The sequence below is a fragment of the Crinia signifera genome, chromosome 3, assembly GCF_055691185.1.
Source record: "Crinia signifera chromosome 3, ASM5569118v1, whole genome shotgun sequence".
NCBI lineage: Eukaryota > Metazoa > Chordata > Amphibia > Anura > Myobatrachidae > Crinia > Crinia signifera.
Genome location: NC_139219.1, coordinates 122,814,366 through 122,832,559, shown reverse-complemented (window position 1 = coordinate 122,832,559; position 18,194 = coordinate 122,814,366). Strand labels below are relative to the sequence as shown.

At 43.8% G+C, this 18,194-nt stretch overlaps 2 protein-coding genes across 4 annotated transcripts in view; one reads left to right on the top strand and one right to left on the bottom strand.

The window, feature by feature from the left end:
• Positions 1–7,931, bottom strand: part of GGPS1 (geranylgeranyl diphosphate synthase 1) — a 50,528-nt gene extending 42,597 nt beyond the window's left edge. Inside the window, exon 1 of one of the 2 annotated variants that reach the window (XM_083176450.1) lies at positions 6,925–7,931. The gene's annotated coding sequence lies outside the window, so the exon portion shown is untranslated. The remainder of the gene's footprint in view (positions 1–6,924) is intronic. The other variant, XM_083176449.1, reaches the window with a different exon arrangement.
• The window catches only part of ARID4B (AT-rich interaction domain 4B), a 167,224-nt gene continuing 156,360 nt past the window's right edge, over positions 7,331–18,194 (top strand). Inside the window, exon 1 of one of the 2 annotated variants that reach the window (XM_083176448.1) lies at positions 7,331–7,510. Coding sequence is in view for 1 of the 2 variants with exons in the window: in XM_083176447.1 (XP_083032573.1) it covers positions 7,688–7,689 (2 nt within the window). In the remaining variant the exon portion in view is untranslated. Of the gene's footprint in view, positions 7,690–18,194 lie in introns of both variants that reach the window. The other variant, XM_083176447.1, reaches the window with a different exon arrangement.

Genomic DNA, 18,194 nt, shown 5'->3' with positions numbered 1-18,194 from the left:
ATTGTATATTTTATGTATAGTGGTTGGCATGGTGACCTGGCAGCGTTTGTTTATCAGAGGGATATGTGTATGAACTCTTCAGCAATTTTTGGGTTCATTTTTCTGCAGTGAATATTTTTTCATTTTCTGCACCTATAGTAGGTAGACATAGTGCAGACTATTATGCATTATATATATGGCTTGTATGCGCCGTTTGCGCTGTCCAATACATTAGATTATCTGGCCCCCTTGTTTCCTCCAGCTGGGGGAGGTCATTAACGTTGTACTCACATTATGATACCGGCACTTCCGGTATCTGGCGTGCGTTCCAACAGCGTGGAACGCACACCACTTCCTGTTTCGCGGGGCTGAACATTGATTTAACCCCCTCGTCTAGCATTTGTTCCGTTTGTTCACTGAGGTAAAGTAAACTTAGTGCCATGTTGTGGCCATGTAAGGCGCTGTTTAGCGCAACTTTATTGTAGAAATCTGTTTCTCACTGACATGCTCACAGCATGCTAGTGGGCATTTCCGGGATCTGACGTGCGTTCCAGCAGCGTGGAGCGCACGCTACTTCCGGTTGTCGCTGAGCATGTTTTTCATTTATCCTGTTTTCAACATTTTTGTCCCCTTTTTCCCAGTGTATGTTTCTGATTATTATAACACTGTGCCAGGTTGCCATACAACTTGCCTAGTAGCCATGTAGTTTTGTTATATTGCTAGTTTGATACCATGTGACTGTGATTGGCTATGTAATGTACCATGTGATGTCTAACAGGTATATATACTGCTTTGGTGGCCAGTATGAATTGGGTGTTCATGGTGGAAGGACCTGCTCTCTATACTGCTTGGCTTTGACAAAGGTCTGTGTAAGACCGAAACGTTAGCCCTGTCATGTAAGCATAAATAAATTGTTTTTTCTTCAAATTTCATTCAGCGATTGGTGAGTGCCCTCTTTTTTTGTTCTTTATTGTTTGGATATTTTATCCTTGGAGTGAGCACCGCCGTGGTGACTCTTGTGCGATAGGTGCGGAACTCTCTGGAATATATATATATATATATATATATATATATATATATATATATATATATATATATATATATATATATATATATATATATATATATATATATATATATATATATATATATATATATATATATATATATATAAATATATATATATATAAAAGGACGCACTCTCCAGGTTTTTTTTAAATGCAAGATAAAATCAGATGTGTATTTGGTAAATCATCAGACATGTAGTATCATGGTATACTCAACGTTACGTAGCGTTTCAGTCCATCTAGGGACCTTCATCAGGAGCTGATCAACATAGGCATCCAATAATAAGGCACAGCATAGACCACACAGCAGGTTCCTACAGCAAGGAGCCACTGCTGGTCATAGTGCTATTTATACCTGCCAGGGCATGAGAAAGGGCGCCAAAATTTGAACACTAGGGCACTTCCGCGTTCCACGGTGGCCCGCACATGACATCACTTCCGGTCACGGAAGAATGATGTAAATATGATGTTTATACAACAAACAGTGCTGTGACATATATATAGCGCATAGCGCTGGGCATGTGTCAAACTATATCCCCCCGCTGCGATATCACTGCGGCGTGTATGAGACAAAAACGGCGAATATAACAACCGGAAGTACCTGACTAAATGTCGGTCTCCGGACCTCAGGTTGCAAAAATGGGTCCCCGGGAACAGTTCCCTGTGGGGATAGTTCCGCCGACTGCAAAACGGGGCTGATGACTGGATATGTGGTGTGCAGCCAATAGCAACAGTGTGTCCATCAGGGCACTTCCGCGTTACACGGTGGCCCGCACATTACATCACTTCCGGTTACGGAAGAGTGATGTGAAAAATGATATTAGTGTCACAAGCGGTGTTGTGACACATGGATTGCGCATAGCGCTAGGCATGTGTTCAACTAGGTCACCCCGCTGCGACAAACATGTGGCGTGTGGAAGAGAAAAGCCAAATACGAAACCGGAAGTGCCCGGCAAAACGCCGGACTCCGGACCTAAGGCTAAACAAATGAGTCCCCGGGAACAATCTCCCGTGGGGGTGGTTCCGCCGGCTGCAAAAAGGGCTGATGGCTGGACACATAGTGTAACGCCCATACCTAATGTCACTAGGCACTGAGATCAAATGAAAAAATTAAAAAACCTGCGCCGATTCTGGTGCCCTGTATAGGACAAACAGCACTATTCACAAATACACAATATGAATACATACATAAACATAACACACATAAATAATAATAAATGCATAGCAAAAGTTACTGCAAATATACGCATAGAAACTGCAGTAATGTTGTGAACAAGAAAAATACATTAAAACCAAGTATCAGTCAGCGAGCTATAGATGACAAAACCGACAAAAATGAAAAAAATAGAAAAAATATATATAGAAAAAATATATATATGTCAAGACTGACCGGGGTTGCCCCAGTGTAAACAATGGGATAATTGGTTGGATGCCAAAGTTGAGTTAGAGGCAGTCCTGGACACCAAGGCAAGGGTTATTGTGGAGCCCACTCACTGTATAGGCTATTAACTGGAGTCCTGCGTGGAGCACGGTCCATTGATTGGATCCCCCCATTGCCCCGTGGTGGTGATAGAAGTTTGATACTCAAAAAGCGTGAGGCCAAATGGATCCACCAACTAAACACGGTGGTACCATTTGGTCTCAATGAGCACAACCCTCTAAACATATTCTTGCGGTAGCAGAAGATGGACCGTGCTCCACGCAGGACTCCAGTTAATAGCCTATACAGTGAGTGGGCTCCACAATAACCCTTGCCTTGGTGTCCAGGACTGCCTCTAACTCAACTTTGGCATCCAACCAATTATCCCATTGTTTACACTGGGGCAACCCCGGTCAGTCTTGACATATATATATTTTTTCTATATATATTTTTTCTATTTTTTTCTATTTTTTTTCATTTTTGTCGGTTTTGTCATCTATAGCTCGCTGACTGATACTTGGTTTTAATGTATTTTTCTTGTTCACAACATTACTGCAGTTTCTATGCGTATATTTGCAGTAACTTTTGCTATGCATTTATTATTATTTATGTGTGTTATGTTTATGTATGTATTCATATTGTGTATTTGTGAATAGTGCTGTTTGTCCTATACAGGGCACCAGAATCGGCGCAGGTTTTTTCATTTGATCTCAGTGCCTAGTGACATTAGGTATGGGCGTTACACTATGTGTCCAGCCATCAGCCCTTTTTGCAGCCGGCGGAATCACCCCCACGGGAGATTGTTCCCGGGGACTCATTTGTTTAGCCTTAGGTCCGGAGTCCGGCGTTTTGCCGGGCACTTCCGGTTTCGTATTTGGCTTTTCTCTTCCACACGCCACATGTTTGTCGCAGCGGGGTGACCTAGTTGAACACATGCCTAGCGCTATGCACAATCCATGTGTCACAACACCGCTTGTGACACTAATATCATTTTTCACATCACTCTTCCGTAACCGGAAGTGATGTAATGTGCGGGCCACCGTGTAACGCGGAAGTGCCCTGATGGACACACTGTTGCTATTGGCTGCACACCACATATCCAGTCATCAGCCCCGTTTTGCAGTCGGCGGAACTATCCCCACAGGGAACTGTTCCCGGGGACCCATTTTTGCAACCTGAGGTCCGGAGACCGACATTTAGTCAGGTACTTCCGGTTGTTATATTCGCCGTTTTTGTCTCATACACGCCGCAGTGATATCGCAGCGGGGGGATATAGTTTGACACATGCCCAGCGCTATGCGCTATATATATGTCACAGCACTGTTTGTTGTATAAACATCATATTTACATCATTCTTCCGTGACCGGAAGTGATGTCATGTGCGGGCCACCGTGGAACGCGGAAGTGCCCTAGTGTTCAAATTTTGGCGCCCTTTCTCATGCCCTGGCAGGTATAAATAGCACTATGACCAGCAGTGGCTCCTTGCTGTAGGAACCTGCTGTGTGGTCTATGCTGTGCCTTATTATTGGATGCCTATGTTGATCAGCTCCTGATGAAGGTCCCTAGATGGACTGAAACGCTACGTAACGTTGAGTATACCATGATACTACATGTCTGATGATTTACCAAATACACAGCTGATTTTATCTTGCATTTAAAAAAAACCTGGAGAGTGCGTCCTTTTTTTCGTTTATACATACGAATTTGCTTGCCAATTCTGGATGACACCCTAGGAGTTGCACTATGGTGGATGGAGTGCGATCTTGTATTACATAACATATATATATATATATATATATATATATATATATATATATATATATATATATATATATATATATATATATATATATATATATATATATATATATATATATATATATGAGGCTTCATTGGGTACAAAAGGCTGGAAGAACACTTGGGGTGGTCTTTCAGTTCAGTCAGTCAGAATCAGGAAGCTTTAGGGATGGTAATCAATGTGGAGATCATCAATTGTTATCCCTATTCTTTAAGTGACTGGCTCTTTGCCTAAACAGAACCTGAATGTGGAGCTGCAGAAGCATCAGGGTTGGGGCGGGTGTTATGAATCACCGACAGTCGGGATCCCGACAGTCATTATCCAGACGTCGGGATCCCGACTGCCTGGTCTCAGACAGCGTAGCCAGCGCAACAAAGCCCCTTGCGGGCTTGCTTCGCTCGTCACGCTGCGGGCACGGTGGCGAGCTATGCTCGCCACTTATTCTATCTCTATGGGGGTCGTGGACCCCCACAAGGGAAAATAGCCGACAGCCGTCGGGAACCCGGCCGTGTGTGTTTTAACAGTCGGGATCCCGACGTCGGGTTAATGACTGTCAGGATCCCGACTGTCGGGACCCCGTCCGGCACCCGTTGGGGCTATGATCCATGTCCTTGCACTTTACATGAAGATTAAATAAATAAAGTTATGCAAAGCTATCGATAGAGGAAAACTATCTGCATCTCCCCATCGATGGCAAACTGATTCAATATCGGCCAAAAGCAATGTTCCCTCTAATTTTACGAAGGCTGTGTGCGGCTAAAGATTTTGGCTGTGCAACTTTGGAATTAAATTTACATTTTTGTGCGTCACTTATATATAACTGGAAAACGACGTTCAGCATTTGTGTTAACTTTACTTCAAAATGATATTAAACATTGAAACATACAAAATACAGTACAAAATGTCGTTAATGGGTGAAACACACATTAATTGAGTCCACAACTGCAAAAAGGGACCACTGCTGCTTTGTGCGCTCAGTTGTAGTGTCTGTGCGCACACTCTTCAAGGTGTGTGCGCGCGCACGTGCGCACAGCTTAGAGGGAACACTGGCCATAAGCCATTCGGGATTATGCAGCTTCCTGTCACATATAGCAAAGGTCTATCTTCCAGACAGTGATGACACTTAAAAGTTGTTATTTAGGAAGGAATGAAAATGTACACAATAAAAGTGTGATATTAGTAATAATAATCGGTTAAAGTGCTAAACTAGTTCTGAAAAATGTAACGATATCAGGATGAAGGAAGATATATTGCCAATTCATGTGTCACTCATCTTAAATCAAAAAAGAACTTGGTTTAAGTACAGCACATGGGACTCTCTGGGTTACCATAACTAAAGTGCTTCAGAACTCAATACTTCTACATAGATTACACACATGTTTTGTTGCAGTGTGATTATAGTCCTTACTTACCTTCATATCCTGTGAAGAAAAAAAAAAAAAAACAGACACGGGTGTCTCTATTCTGTTGTTCATTTTAGTTGTATTAGTAAAGTAAGCAGAGCTAGGAGGATAGTGATTCTCCAGGAGCACTGCCAGGGATGCACCAATTGGACAAGTTAGCACGTGCATATGAACAAACAACATGGGCTGTGCTCCATAATGTTTAGCAATGATCCTTAAGTGGCTTAGACATGGGGAGATTTTAGCCCTATTTCTAACTGCTCTGAATAGAACAATATTGTTCCGTGTGTATGACCTGCATCGATGGCAAAGCGTGGTATCGCCCACAGAGAAAGCCAGTGCTTACACTGGTTTTCACTAGATCACAGGGGTTTGCCTATTATAAAAAGTCAAAGCCCTGCTCAGCACACAGCATTGCAGTGGGGCATCGCTCATCCAAAAAGCTTAGTCGCCACTTCTGTATGTCCCGTTACTGTTGCTGATATTTTGTTTATCTTGCTAATTGTTCACTCATCTCAATTTGGGAGTGCATGAGGACATTTATGTGTGGTGAGCCCCAAAACTATGTGCACGATAACATTTACATGAGGTGAGAAGCAAATACTGAGTATATTTGCATATAAAGCTCTAATTTATTAAGCTTTGGATACTGTATATATTTTATGAATTAATGCACTTAGATACATTTATGTTGATTTAAACAATTAATCCCGGCTGGTTTGATATTATAGATTTTGTATTTGTTACTTATATTCTGTGCAATAAATAGTTTATTTTTATGAAACTGTACGTTAAGCATTATTAAGCGCCATATGATTTGGGTGTTTGACTTCTATTTGTTTACTAGCCTAATGATGGGAATTGCATGAGGTCAACTGAATTTATAACAGACAACATAAATATTTCTAATTATTCCACAATGCAACCCTAGTATGCATTGGCGTGCTTGCATTACTGTTGTTTGTGTCACTGCTGCTTATACTAAGATGCTTTATTGTACACTTCCTCTACATTTGCAATAGTCAAAGTTTAACAGCCCACGTTGTACCATCCCTATGATCTTTCAATTAAAGTGAGGATAGCTCATTATTCCATGTTAGTACATCAATACACTTTATCACCATGATTGTTAACATACTGGTTGGAAAAAAATACAGTAGAATTCATCTTCGCTGAAAGCCAGAAGTCACAGTGGTCAGACAAAAACACACCAGCAGGACAGCTGGGTGCCAACTAGTACGAGGAGAGTGTACTCACCCTGCCCGATGAGCTCCCGCCACACTACTCAGATGTGTTTGAGATCACCCGAAATCTTCCTATGCACGCAGCGACTCATCAGCCTCTCGCAGAAGCAGCCACAGATCCAGCAGAACCTACTGCCCGTGCGCACTTACAAGGACTGGGAGGGGAACGGATAAAAAAATAAAAGTTTTACCGCACCGGCTCCCTACGCTCGTATCTGGGGCTTGTAGTTCTCATAGAAGGATGACGTCTCTCAGCCCCAGCGCTTCTACAGTGTGCGCGAACTACATTTCCCATCCCACCCTTTGGGTTCCACGCTTTAGCGAATGAGAAGCTGGGAGAGGACCATGGCTCTGCCCAATTAGCGGGCTAGGGGGAGTGGTCAGAAGCTGACAGTTAGAGAGGTCGGGGGGCGGGGCTACGCGACTGTGGATGACGGCACGGCTCGGTGTGAGTGCGGGGAGGGGGGCAAGACTCAGGCTCCGGGAAGACGCGGACGCGGCTAACAAGGATCGCGCATCTCCCCGTTCGTGTAACCTTGCGCTACAGGCCGGGATCAGCCTCACCTGGGGACGTACAGCGGAGACCGCCGGGAGAGCAGGTGGGGACCTGTGTTGAACAAAGCTGTGGAGGAGCAGCGCCGGATGGTGGATGATGCGGAGGGTAATCCGGTGAAATGTGATGGTCACTGGGGCCGCTCTGCACGACTCGACTCACGGTGGACAAACAAAAGGGAGGAGGCAGCGAGCGCCACTGTCCCCGATCCTCGCACCGACACATGTAAGCCCGATCTCGGGGTGACCTCAGACTGGCACATCCTAGGCAACAGCCGCCGCCGTGTGTGCCCGACAGCTGCCCCCAGTTACCCGGACATCCCGGCGGCGGCCGTTGCTGGCTCCCCTGCTGTTGTGCCGAGCTGTTGCGGGTCCCCTCCTAGTATCTCCCAGCTTGTGTTCGCGTCAGGTTTGAGCGCTACTCGGCGCTATGTGCCCAGCTTGCTGCCCCCAGTAGCCGCACCAGCCTCGTCACTCGCCTCTGTGCCTCCCCATCCGAGGCCTGCTGCAGCCGCTGTCCCCGTGTTGTATGCAGAGCAGTCACTCCTGGCAGTGTGCTCTGTACACAGCGCTGCTGCTGCAGAACCTCCTGGCTGCTGTTGCTGGGGAGCTGCGGTGCCGGAACTCTGGTTCTCTCAGCAGTGAGTACAGTGATTTCTCACCGTCGGTGGTGCTGTGTATCATGGTGTGCTTTAGTGGTGGGGTGTGTGGTTGATCACTGATGCATGGAGGCTGCTGTCTGCCTATTGTTCCGCGGTCACACCGGCCAGTTGCTCCCTGATGCATGGAGGCTGCTGTCTGCCTATTGTTCCGCGGTCACACCGGCCAGTTGCTGGAGGCACAGAAGTAAGTTTCAGTGTTATCCCTTTGTGTACAGTGGGCTCCCAGACTGCTTCTGGCCGATGTGATAAATAATGCGCCTACAGTGGTGTTGTCCCCAGAAGTGGCAGAATGCAGTGTGCACTGGATTGTTATATTATCCCAGTTACAAGGAGGCAACAGAAAATGTTTTACCTGTATTGCACGCATTCAGCGGTCGTCGCCTATATTCCTCTTTCTACAATGTATTTATGATCCGAGGGGAGGGGGGTGCATATGGTACTGTAGGACTGCAGAGCTGTAGCAGCGCAAAACATAACCGTTATGAATAGATGCGCTGCAAACAATGTCCATAGCCAGGGCTGGAGCAGGGTGACACGGCTGCTGCTACACAAGTGTAATCCACGCGTGTTTCCATTGCATTCTCTATATTAGCATGGACGATTGTCCTTTCGGCAACATATCAGTCTTCTGAGTAGCTACAGACATCACTTTTTAATCGTTTTTTTTGGTACTTATGTAGTAACTGGGCTGCCGATTTCTAAATCGGGTCGGATCGGGAGATCGCATCGCATCGCATGCGACCATGCGATTCGATGCGATGCGATGCGATGACCCGATTTTTCCATAGGAATCAATGTTAAAATGGACTGAGTCCATTTTAACATGGAATTCAATGGGAAAAATGGGTCCTTTTCATACCCCTACTATCCAAGTGGGCATGGAGTTGGATATAAACCTGTGGCGAGCGTAGCGAGCCACCGAGCCCGAAGCGTGGCGAGCGAAGCGAGCCCCGCGAGGGGACGAATACCGTCCCCTCGCGGGGCTCGCTTCGCTCGCCACGCTTCGGGCTCGGTGGCTCGCTACGCTCGCCACAGGTTTATATCCAACTCCATGCCCACTTGGATAGTAGGGGTATGAAAAGGACCCATTTTTCCATAGGAATCATTTTAACATTGATTCCTATGGAAAAATCGGGTCATCGCATCCGATATCGGATGCGATGCGATGCGATATCGCATCGCATCGCATCTGATTGTATGCCTTAACTTAAGGCATACAATCAAAAAATCGGCAGCCCAGTTACTACATAAGTACCTTTTTTTTTTCTCTGCTGCTTTTAACAATACATAAGAGAAATTATTTGGTACTCTGCTTGATTTCACAAGTCCTAGTTTGTTGTATAATGGTCTTCTTTTTTTATTTATTTTTATAAATATTGCTAGGATTATTTCATAGGTTTTGTCATGTTTGCATAGTAAAACCTATTTTTTAATGTTTGTTTAAAATTGGGTTGACTTTATATGTGGTGTTTCCATTTTGGTGTTGAGTTCCATGATGCTTTATTGTTTATCACATTGCAGTTTATGTAGAGCAAGTCACAGGCTTACCTCTTTATGACCACAGATACCTGCAAGTGATACTGAAATACTAAATGTAGCATACAACACAATAAAGTACAGACCTCATTTTATTATTTTACAGAAATATGTTTTGTTTAATTATTTGCAATGTTTCACAACATTTTATTAACTGTGTACATTTGCTTTACGTCCTAGATATAAAACAAAAATGATCAACATTTTGTGTAGCTTTTGTTTATTATCGGTGGTCACATCTTAATAAGCAATGCAAGCAGAGTTAACTGCTATTGTTATCTCAGTTAATGTTGATAGCCCGTATTCAATTTTTTAATGGAATTAAGAATCAGCCTTTTAAGTAAGGCCTCATTTGCAAAAATAGTCAAGAACTTTAGCTAAACCCTGCTAAAGGTATATAGCATAGCTTTAAGTGATGTTTGATTTGAATACTCTTTCTTGATTAACCAAAATGTGTGTTTTCATGTTTCAGTATAGTAATAGTTTTTTTCATGTTTTAATAGTAAGTTGGCCACTTGTGGTTTCATGAGTTTTTTTTTTTTTTTCCCAGGGAGGTAACCAGCTCTCAGACAGATTTTGTTCATCTTAATAAAAATCAAATAAAAATAGCTATATGTGGAACTTGTGTCCTAGCACGGCGCCCAGTAAGCTCTCAGCGTACTGGTCTATTCTTCGTACTGAAATCGCATCGGATCGCACGCCGTGTATGGTGCCGTTAAATCCGATGAGATGTCCCTTTACTTAATATTAAGTGCACAAGAGTGCTTATACAATGAAATATCGCATGGGATCGCAAGGCAACATACACACCATGCAATGCAATATTTCATTGTATGGCCACCCATGCTATGAGATATAATGGGTGCTTCATTTTAAAAGCACCCATGCCATTTTTTTCGCATTTTTTAGCACGCCACCCCGAAGCATTGCGAGCGGACGCGGAACGCATCCTCCTGACCTTTTCATACCCCCACTATTCACGTCGGCGTGGAGTCGATTTTATAAAGTGAGGCGAGTGGACGCGGTTTTCTTTACATGTATTCTGCGTCCCCTCGCGGGGCTCGCTGCGCTCGCCACACTATAAATTCAACCTCAAGCCGATGTGGATAGTGGGGGTATGAAAAGTCGGGAGGACGCACTCTGCATCCCCTCGCGGGGCTCGCTGTGCTCGGCACGCTTTGGGGTTTCATGGATAGTGGGGGTGTTTTAGGAACACATTCACACCTATCATATCATACATCTGACACCGTAATGACGACATGACATCGCATTGCACGGCACTAAAACGGGACATGCAATGCAATTTCCCTACACTAGCGTATGTACAGTATGCTAATTGGGCGCCGTGCTAGGACAAGTACCCTATATGTTTCACTGTCCGATACTTAAAAGTATGTACTTTTTATTTCAGCTCTGAACACTGGCTGTGCAGCAGTGTCTTGTTTTATTGCACAGGGGTGTAGTCAACATTATACAATGATGATGATTGTGTTATTGGTGCACTTATTTATTATTTGATGAAACATTGACATGCTCTCCTTTCAGTGATTCTTTTTTCATTTTTATTTAGCTTTACTAAGGTATAATTTGATTTGGTTCTAAGTATCAAATACAGAGGATTCCTTGTTAATGTGTATTTCATTAGCCTTTGCCGGACTGCTCATGACTGCCATGTTTCAGGACTTCCTGGTACCACAATGCTGGCTGAACAAAGCAAATATACCGTAGTAGTAATAATAATAATATAAAATATACAAAGGTGGCTCCATCTGTATGGGTGAGGTAGACGAATATACCTTAGTGGAGTTTTCAGTTTTCCCATCCCCTGCACAGTGTGTGAAACAAAAGGGTGTAATGCAACTTTTGAATCACCCTTTATGTATGTATGTATGTATGTATGTGTGTGTATATGTATGTGTGTGTGTGTGTGTGTATATATATATATATATATATATATATATATATATATATATATATATATATATATATATATATATATATATATATATATATATATATATATATATGATAGATATTTCTCTTTGCGTAGAAGGCGGCACTTTTATTGAAATACTACATTTCAAGGACACAGCCTTGCCCATAATCATATTAAAATGCCTCACCTGCGTGTGACAGCCGTCTGCATTCAGACTCTCATGCTGCGTTTGGTTGTTGCGGGAATGTGATATCATCTGGCTGAGACGCTGTGCAATTGGTCATAAATTCAAATTATGAAATATTTATTCCAACAGATACATTTTTCATCCTGCCCCAATGTTTTAGTCCAAAACCAGACCTTTATCAAGGAGCTTTTAAGAAGAATCCATAGCGTGCAGCATAGCCTTCATATTAGCCCTGGGAGTGGGGAACAGCTGTTCCCTAATAAATATATATATATATATATATATATATATATATATATATATATATATATATATATATATATATATATATATATATATATATATATATATGGTACTCTTTACCTAGAACGGCGCCCGTCGCGGGCATCGCGGGTACATTTATGCCTGCCCGCGACGCGACCGACGCGATGCCCGCGATTTTCCCATTGAAAACCATGTTAAACCTGAAAAATCGCGTCGGTCGCGTCGCGGCCGGCCATAAACGTACCCGCGATGCCCGCGACGCGATGCTCCCGATTTCCCATAGGAAGCAATGTTAAAAGCCGCGATGGACCCGATTTTAGTGTTAAATGCCTCAATCCACCCGATTTGGCCATAGGAATCAATGTTAAATGGGCTACAGAGCCCATTAACCCTTAAATGTCCCCCCAAATTTTTAACGCCACCCCACGATCAACGCCAACCCGAAGCGTGGCGAGCGCAGCGAGCCCGCGAGGGGCGGCGGTACGCGTCCTCCGACCTTTTCATGCCCTACTATCCACGTCGGCGTGGTGTGAGAATAGAATAGTGTGGCGAGCGCAGCGAGCCACCGAGCCCGAAGCGTGGCGAGCGCAGCGAGCCCCGCGAGGGGACGCGGATACCTTCACAGGTAAGCGCGTCCCCTCGCGGGCTTCACAGGTGTCCGTGGCCACGCGGACACCTGTGAAGCCCGCGAGGGGACGCGTATAACTGTGAAGGTATCCGCGTCCCCTCGCGGGGCTCGCCACGCTTCGGGCTCGGTGGCTCGCTGCGCTCGCCACACTATTCTATTCTCAACTCCACGCCGACGTGGATAGTAGGGCATGAAAAGGTCGTAGGACGCGTACCGCCGCCCCTCGCGGGCTCGCTGCGCTCGCCACGCTTCGGGTTGGCGTGGATCGTGGGGTGGCGTACAAAAATTGGGGGGACATTTAAGGGTTAATTGGGGCTATTTGGGCTCTGTAGCCCATTTAACATTGATTCCTATGGGAAAATCGCGGGCATTGAGGCATTTAACGCTAAAATCGCGGTCAATCAGGCTTTTTAACATTGTTCTCTATGGGAAAATCGCGGTAATCGCGGGTACCCGATTTTGATGTACCCGCGATTTACCCGCGATTTACCCGCGATGCCGCGATTACCGCGATTTCACCCGCGATGCCCGCGATTTCAATCGTGGGCGCCGTTCTAGGTAAAGAGTACCATATATATATATATATATATATATATATATATATATGTCGACCCGAATATAAGCCGAGGCACGTAATTTTACAACAAAAAAACTTATTGACTTAAGTGGGAATCACTCGAGTTTAAACCGTGGGGGGCTTTTCAGCATAAAAAATGTTCTGAAAAAGTAGGCTTATACACGAGTATATATATATATATACCGTGTTTCCCCGATAATAAGACCTACCCCGAAAATAAGCCCTACCCTTGATTTTGGACACTGGTCCTAAATAAGCCCTACCCCGAAAATAAGCCCTAGTAAAATTTCATTATCTCTCGTTCAGACAATAGATTCTACACCTGCTAAACCCCCACTCACCACCCCTAACCCCCCTCACCTCCGTTGTGTAAAAGCACAGGCTTCTTCTGAAGCCACTTCTATTCCCATGGATGCATTGCGGTGCGGTACGTCACCGCGCACATCACGCGGCTGCAGAACAGAGCTGTGTCACAGCAAAGAAGAGCTGGACATTATTGAGACTTAATGGAGTACTGGGGTATGTTTACCTTTGTCACGGAGGACTGGGGACATGTTTATTACTGTAAGGAGGACTGGGGGCATGTTTACCGGTATAATGGAGGACTGGGGGCATGTTTGCCAATATAATGAAGGACTGGGGGCATGTTTATTAAGGAGGACTGGGGGCATGTTTTTTGACATTTGCTGTCAATGTTCATTAAAATAAGCCCTACCCCTAAAATAAGCCCTATGGTGTTTTTTGTTCAAGAAAAAAAAATAAGACAGTGTCTTATTATCGGGGAAACACGGTATATATATATTACACAATTTAGAAAAATAATGTGTTAAAACTTTTTCATTTGTTTGAAGTTAGTAGATTTCATGTGACAAAGGAAACACCCAACTCGTTTCGTCACAATGACTTCTTCCGTGGTAACTTTCAGTATGTTGCTGGTGTAGTGTGTAAAAATACTACATGTGAAACGACTTCCAATATAAGCTAAAAGGACCTCAGGTGGATCCTAATAGATTGCGCGATTTATGCAGCATCGATTTTTCATAAAAAACTCTAAAATCAATTGATTCGGCAGAGAGACAGACCGACTTTTCCCATACAGGCCTGTTAACACTAAAAGTCAAGGACATCTGCCAGTGTCACTGCAGGTACAGTAGAGGGTCTGTCAGGTCCTCTGATAGGAGGGCTCCAGCATCTGGCAAACTAAAATGATTATTTGCAAGCTTCCCAGACTCTAATGCAGGGGTCCTCAAACTTTTCACTCCCTCAGACCGTTGGAGGGCTGGAATATAGTAAAAAACAAAAACTATGAACAAATTTCTATGCACACTGCATATATCATCTTATTTTGAAGTGAAGAAACAAAACGGGAACAAATACAATGTTTCAAATGAAGCAAAGTTAAATCAACAACCTTACCAGTGTTTCAATGGGAACTATGGGCTTGCTTTTGGCTAAGGAGATGACCAATGTCTGGTTCCATATTTGTCACTGCTAATAGTAACAAGTGATGCAAGTGTTCATCCGTTAGTCTTGATCTGGTTGGAGATTTCAAATGTTTCATTCTAGAAAAAAGTCATAAGTGCTGCCAAATATGGTTGCCATTTTGAGTGCATGGTTCCTGAGATGAGGATATGTCTCAGAGGGGAGAGATACATAGAAATTAGGAAGGCTGCTTGACTTGATTGCGTCTATCAGAGAGTCACAATTCTGCAGTTCAGCCAGTTCCATTTGGTAAATTGTATCCATATTTTCAATGTCAATAGAAAATGGGTTACGGAAAAGCTGTATGTCCTGTTCATGGTCTCTCTTTAAATCTAAATTGGAACTCTGTCTATCAGCACTGATATGCAAACCAGACCTGTGCTAGAAACACCACAGCAGACAGCGACACCCCAGGCAGCGGAGAGAAACTGCATGGGTTTTCAAAGATAGCGGGTGCTAGAATGAACACTACATACATACATGCATACATACATACGAAGAACGACACTCCAATAGATGCCGGGGTGCTGCACGCAAATGGATAAATAACATGTGGATTGTGTACCCATGTGTGTGCTCTTCCTGTGCAAGATTAAGAGTGCCACTAGACTCCCATATATGTATATGTGTGTGTGTGTGTGTGTGTGTGTGTGTATATATATATATATATATATATATATATATATATATATCTATATATATCTATATATATATATATATATATATATATATATATATATATATATATATATATTCCTAGCAGGGCGCCCACTAAGCTATTTGCTTAGTGGGCTATTCTGCGTAGTAAAATCGCATCGCACATTGCATCGCATGGCTTTTTGTGCCTTGCGATGTGTGCGATGCCATCTCAGTAGTTAATTTAGTGAATTTATTCACTGCACCCTGAGCAAAATCGCATCGCAGATGAGATCTCAGTAGTTCATATGGTAAAACGGCACCACTCTCCACGTCACCCCGAAGCGTGGCGAGCGCAGCAGAATGCATCCTCTGACCTTTTCATACCCCCACTTTCCACGTCGGCGCGGAGTTGATTTTATATAGTGTGGCGAGCGTATGCAGATCACTTTACATGTATTCCGCGTCCCCTAGCGAAGCTCACTGCGCTCGTCACGCTTCGGGCTCGGTGGCTCGCTGCGCTCGCCACACTATATAATATAAGGTCCACGCCGACGTGGATAGTGGGGGTATGAAAAGGTCGGAGGATGCGTTCCGCCGCCCCTCGCGGGGATCAACACGCTTCGGGGTGACGTGGAGAGTGGTGCTGTTTTACCATATGAACTACTGAGATCTCATCTCACATGCCACAAAAAGGGCTATGCAATGCGATTTCACTCAGAGTGCAGTGAATAAATTAACTACTGAGCGTACGTAGGAAATCTGGGTGTCCTGCTAGGAAACAAGTACCTAAATATATAAATACATTTAATAATAATATTATTATTATCAGTCTCTGAGTCTGAAGGGTGTTTTTAATTCTTCAGTGAAGCTCGTTGTTTCACAAAAATGAAGAGGGGACGAATCTTTCATTATCAAACTATCCGCCCAAGCAAATTCTATTTCATATGAAGCATATCTAAATATATGAGGTTAAATTCCACCGGCTTAAAGATCCCTTGCCAGTCTCATTTATTGGGAGTCTTTATACAAAACACCAGGAATTGTTTGAACTCAGATAAGCACGAGTATTAATACTTGAGATTGTTAACAAAACCCCTGATGGTCTCTAAAGGAGACGAAACGCGCTTGTTATTGATTGCTGCTCTCTGAAAATAAAAATATTCCTCAAAAAAGAAGATACAAGTGTATTTCTTTTATACATTTAATTGTTTTTAGTGGACATTACATTTCTAGGGCGCTGAAGACACTACTGTTGTGTTTCTATGTTGGTTTTTACTAGTAGGGAACTAAGTGTCAAAAACAACCACCTAATTTAAATTAGCACAATTTCGGAGATTGTGTTAGAGAGATAGATAGAGATATATATATATATATATATTATTCATTCACCGGAATATAGAGAGCGCGGTGGTACTTTACTTTCACGGCGCCACTAGAAATCGCGGCCATTGAATGCACTAAAAATCGGGTGCGACGCGATGCCCGCGATTTCCCATAGGGAACAATGTTAAATTTCTCAATTGACCCGATTTTACGGTTCAATGCCTCAATTGACACGATTTTTCCATAGGAAACAATGTTAAATGGCCCACAGAGGCCAAATAGGCACCCTCAAGTGTGAAATGGCCCCCACAATTGTTAACGCCACCCCACGATCAACGTCAACCCGAAGCGTGGCGAGCGCAGCGGTACGCGTCCTCCGACCTTTTCATACCCCCACTATCCACGTCGGCGTGGAGTTGAGAATAGAATAGTGTGGCGAGCGCAGCGAGCCACCGAGCCCGAAGCGTAGCGAGCCCTGCGAGGGGACGCGGATACCTTCACAGGTAAACGCGTCCCTTCGCGGGCTTCACAGGTATCCTCGTCCCCTCGCGGGGCTCGCTGCGCTCGCCACGCTTCGGGCTCGGTGGCTCGCTGCGCTCGCCACACTATTCTATTCTCAACTCCACGCCGACGTGGATAGTGGGGGTATGAAAAGGTCGGAGGACGCGTACCGCCGCCCCTCGCGGGCTCGCTGCGCTCGCCACGCTTCGGGTTGACGTTGATCGTGGGGTGGCGTTAACAATTGTGGGGGCCATTTCACACTTCAGGGTGCCTATTTGGCCTCTGTGGGCCATTTAACATTGTTTCCTATGGAAAAATCGTGTCAATTGAGGCATTGAACAGTACAATCGGGTCAATTGAGAAATTTAACATTGTTCCCTATGGGAAATCGCGGGCGTCGCGTCGCACCCGATTTTTTTAGTGCATTCAATGCCCGCGATGACCGCGATATCCTATCTGTCCTATCTAGTGGCGCCGTGAAAGTAAAGAAGTACCGAGAGCGCTAGTAATCCTCCACCTATTGGTGTGCAGTGTTTCAAAGTATAATCATATTTGATACAACAATATATCATAAAACAAATATTTTTTTTATTAATTAAAAGATTTTTCTTTAAAATTTCTTTAGTTGTATTCAATGATTTCTTTCAAGTTGCCGTGTTAACCCAACGCGTTTCGCCCTTTTACAAGGGCTTCTTCAGGGTTTTTTTTATATACACTGCAAATGGTAAAAATGCCATACATAAATCGAACATCGGTATTTTCACACATATCGGAAATATATGGAAATCAAATGTTGTAGGTACATACCAGAAAGAATAATCAGAGATCAGACACTTGTGTACAATGGCGGTCTTAATCAGACATCCCACAATCTAAAAAGTGTCAGACACAAATTTCTCAATGTTTTACATATAACAAAATCAGGGAGGAGAGCAAGTAAACTTAATAATCGATATTACCTCGAACAGTAGAAAATCCAAACACCATGAAACAGGG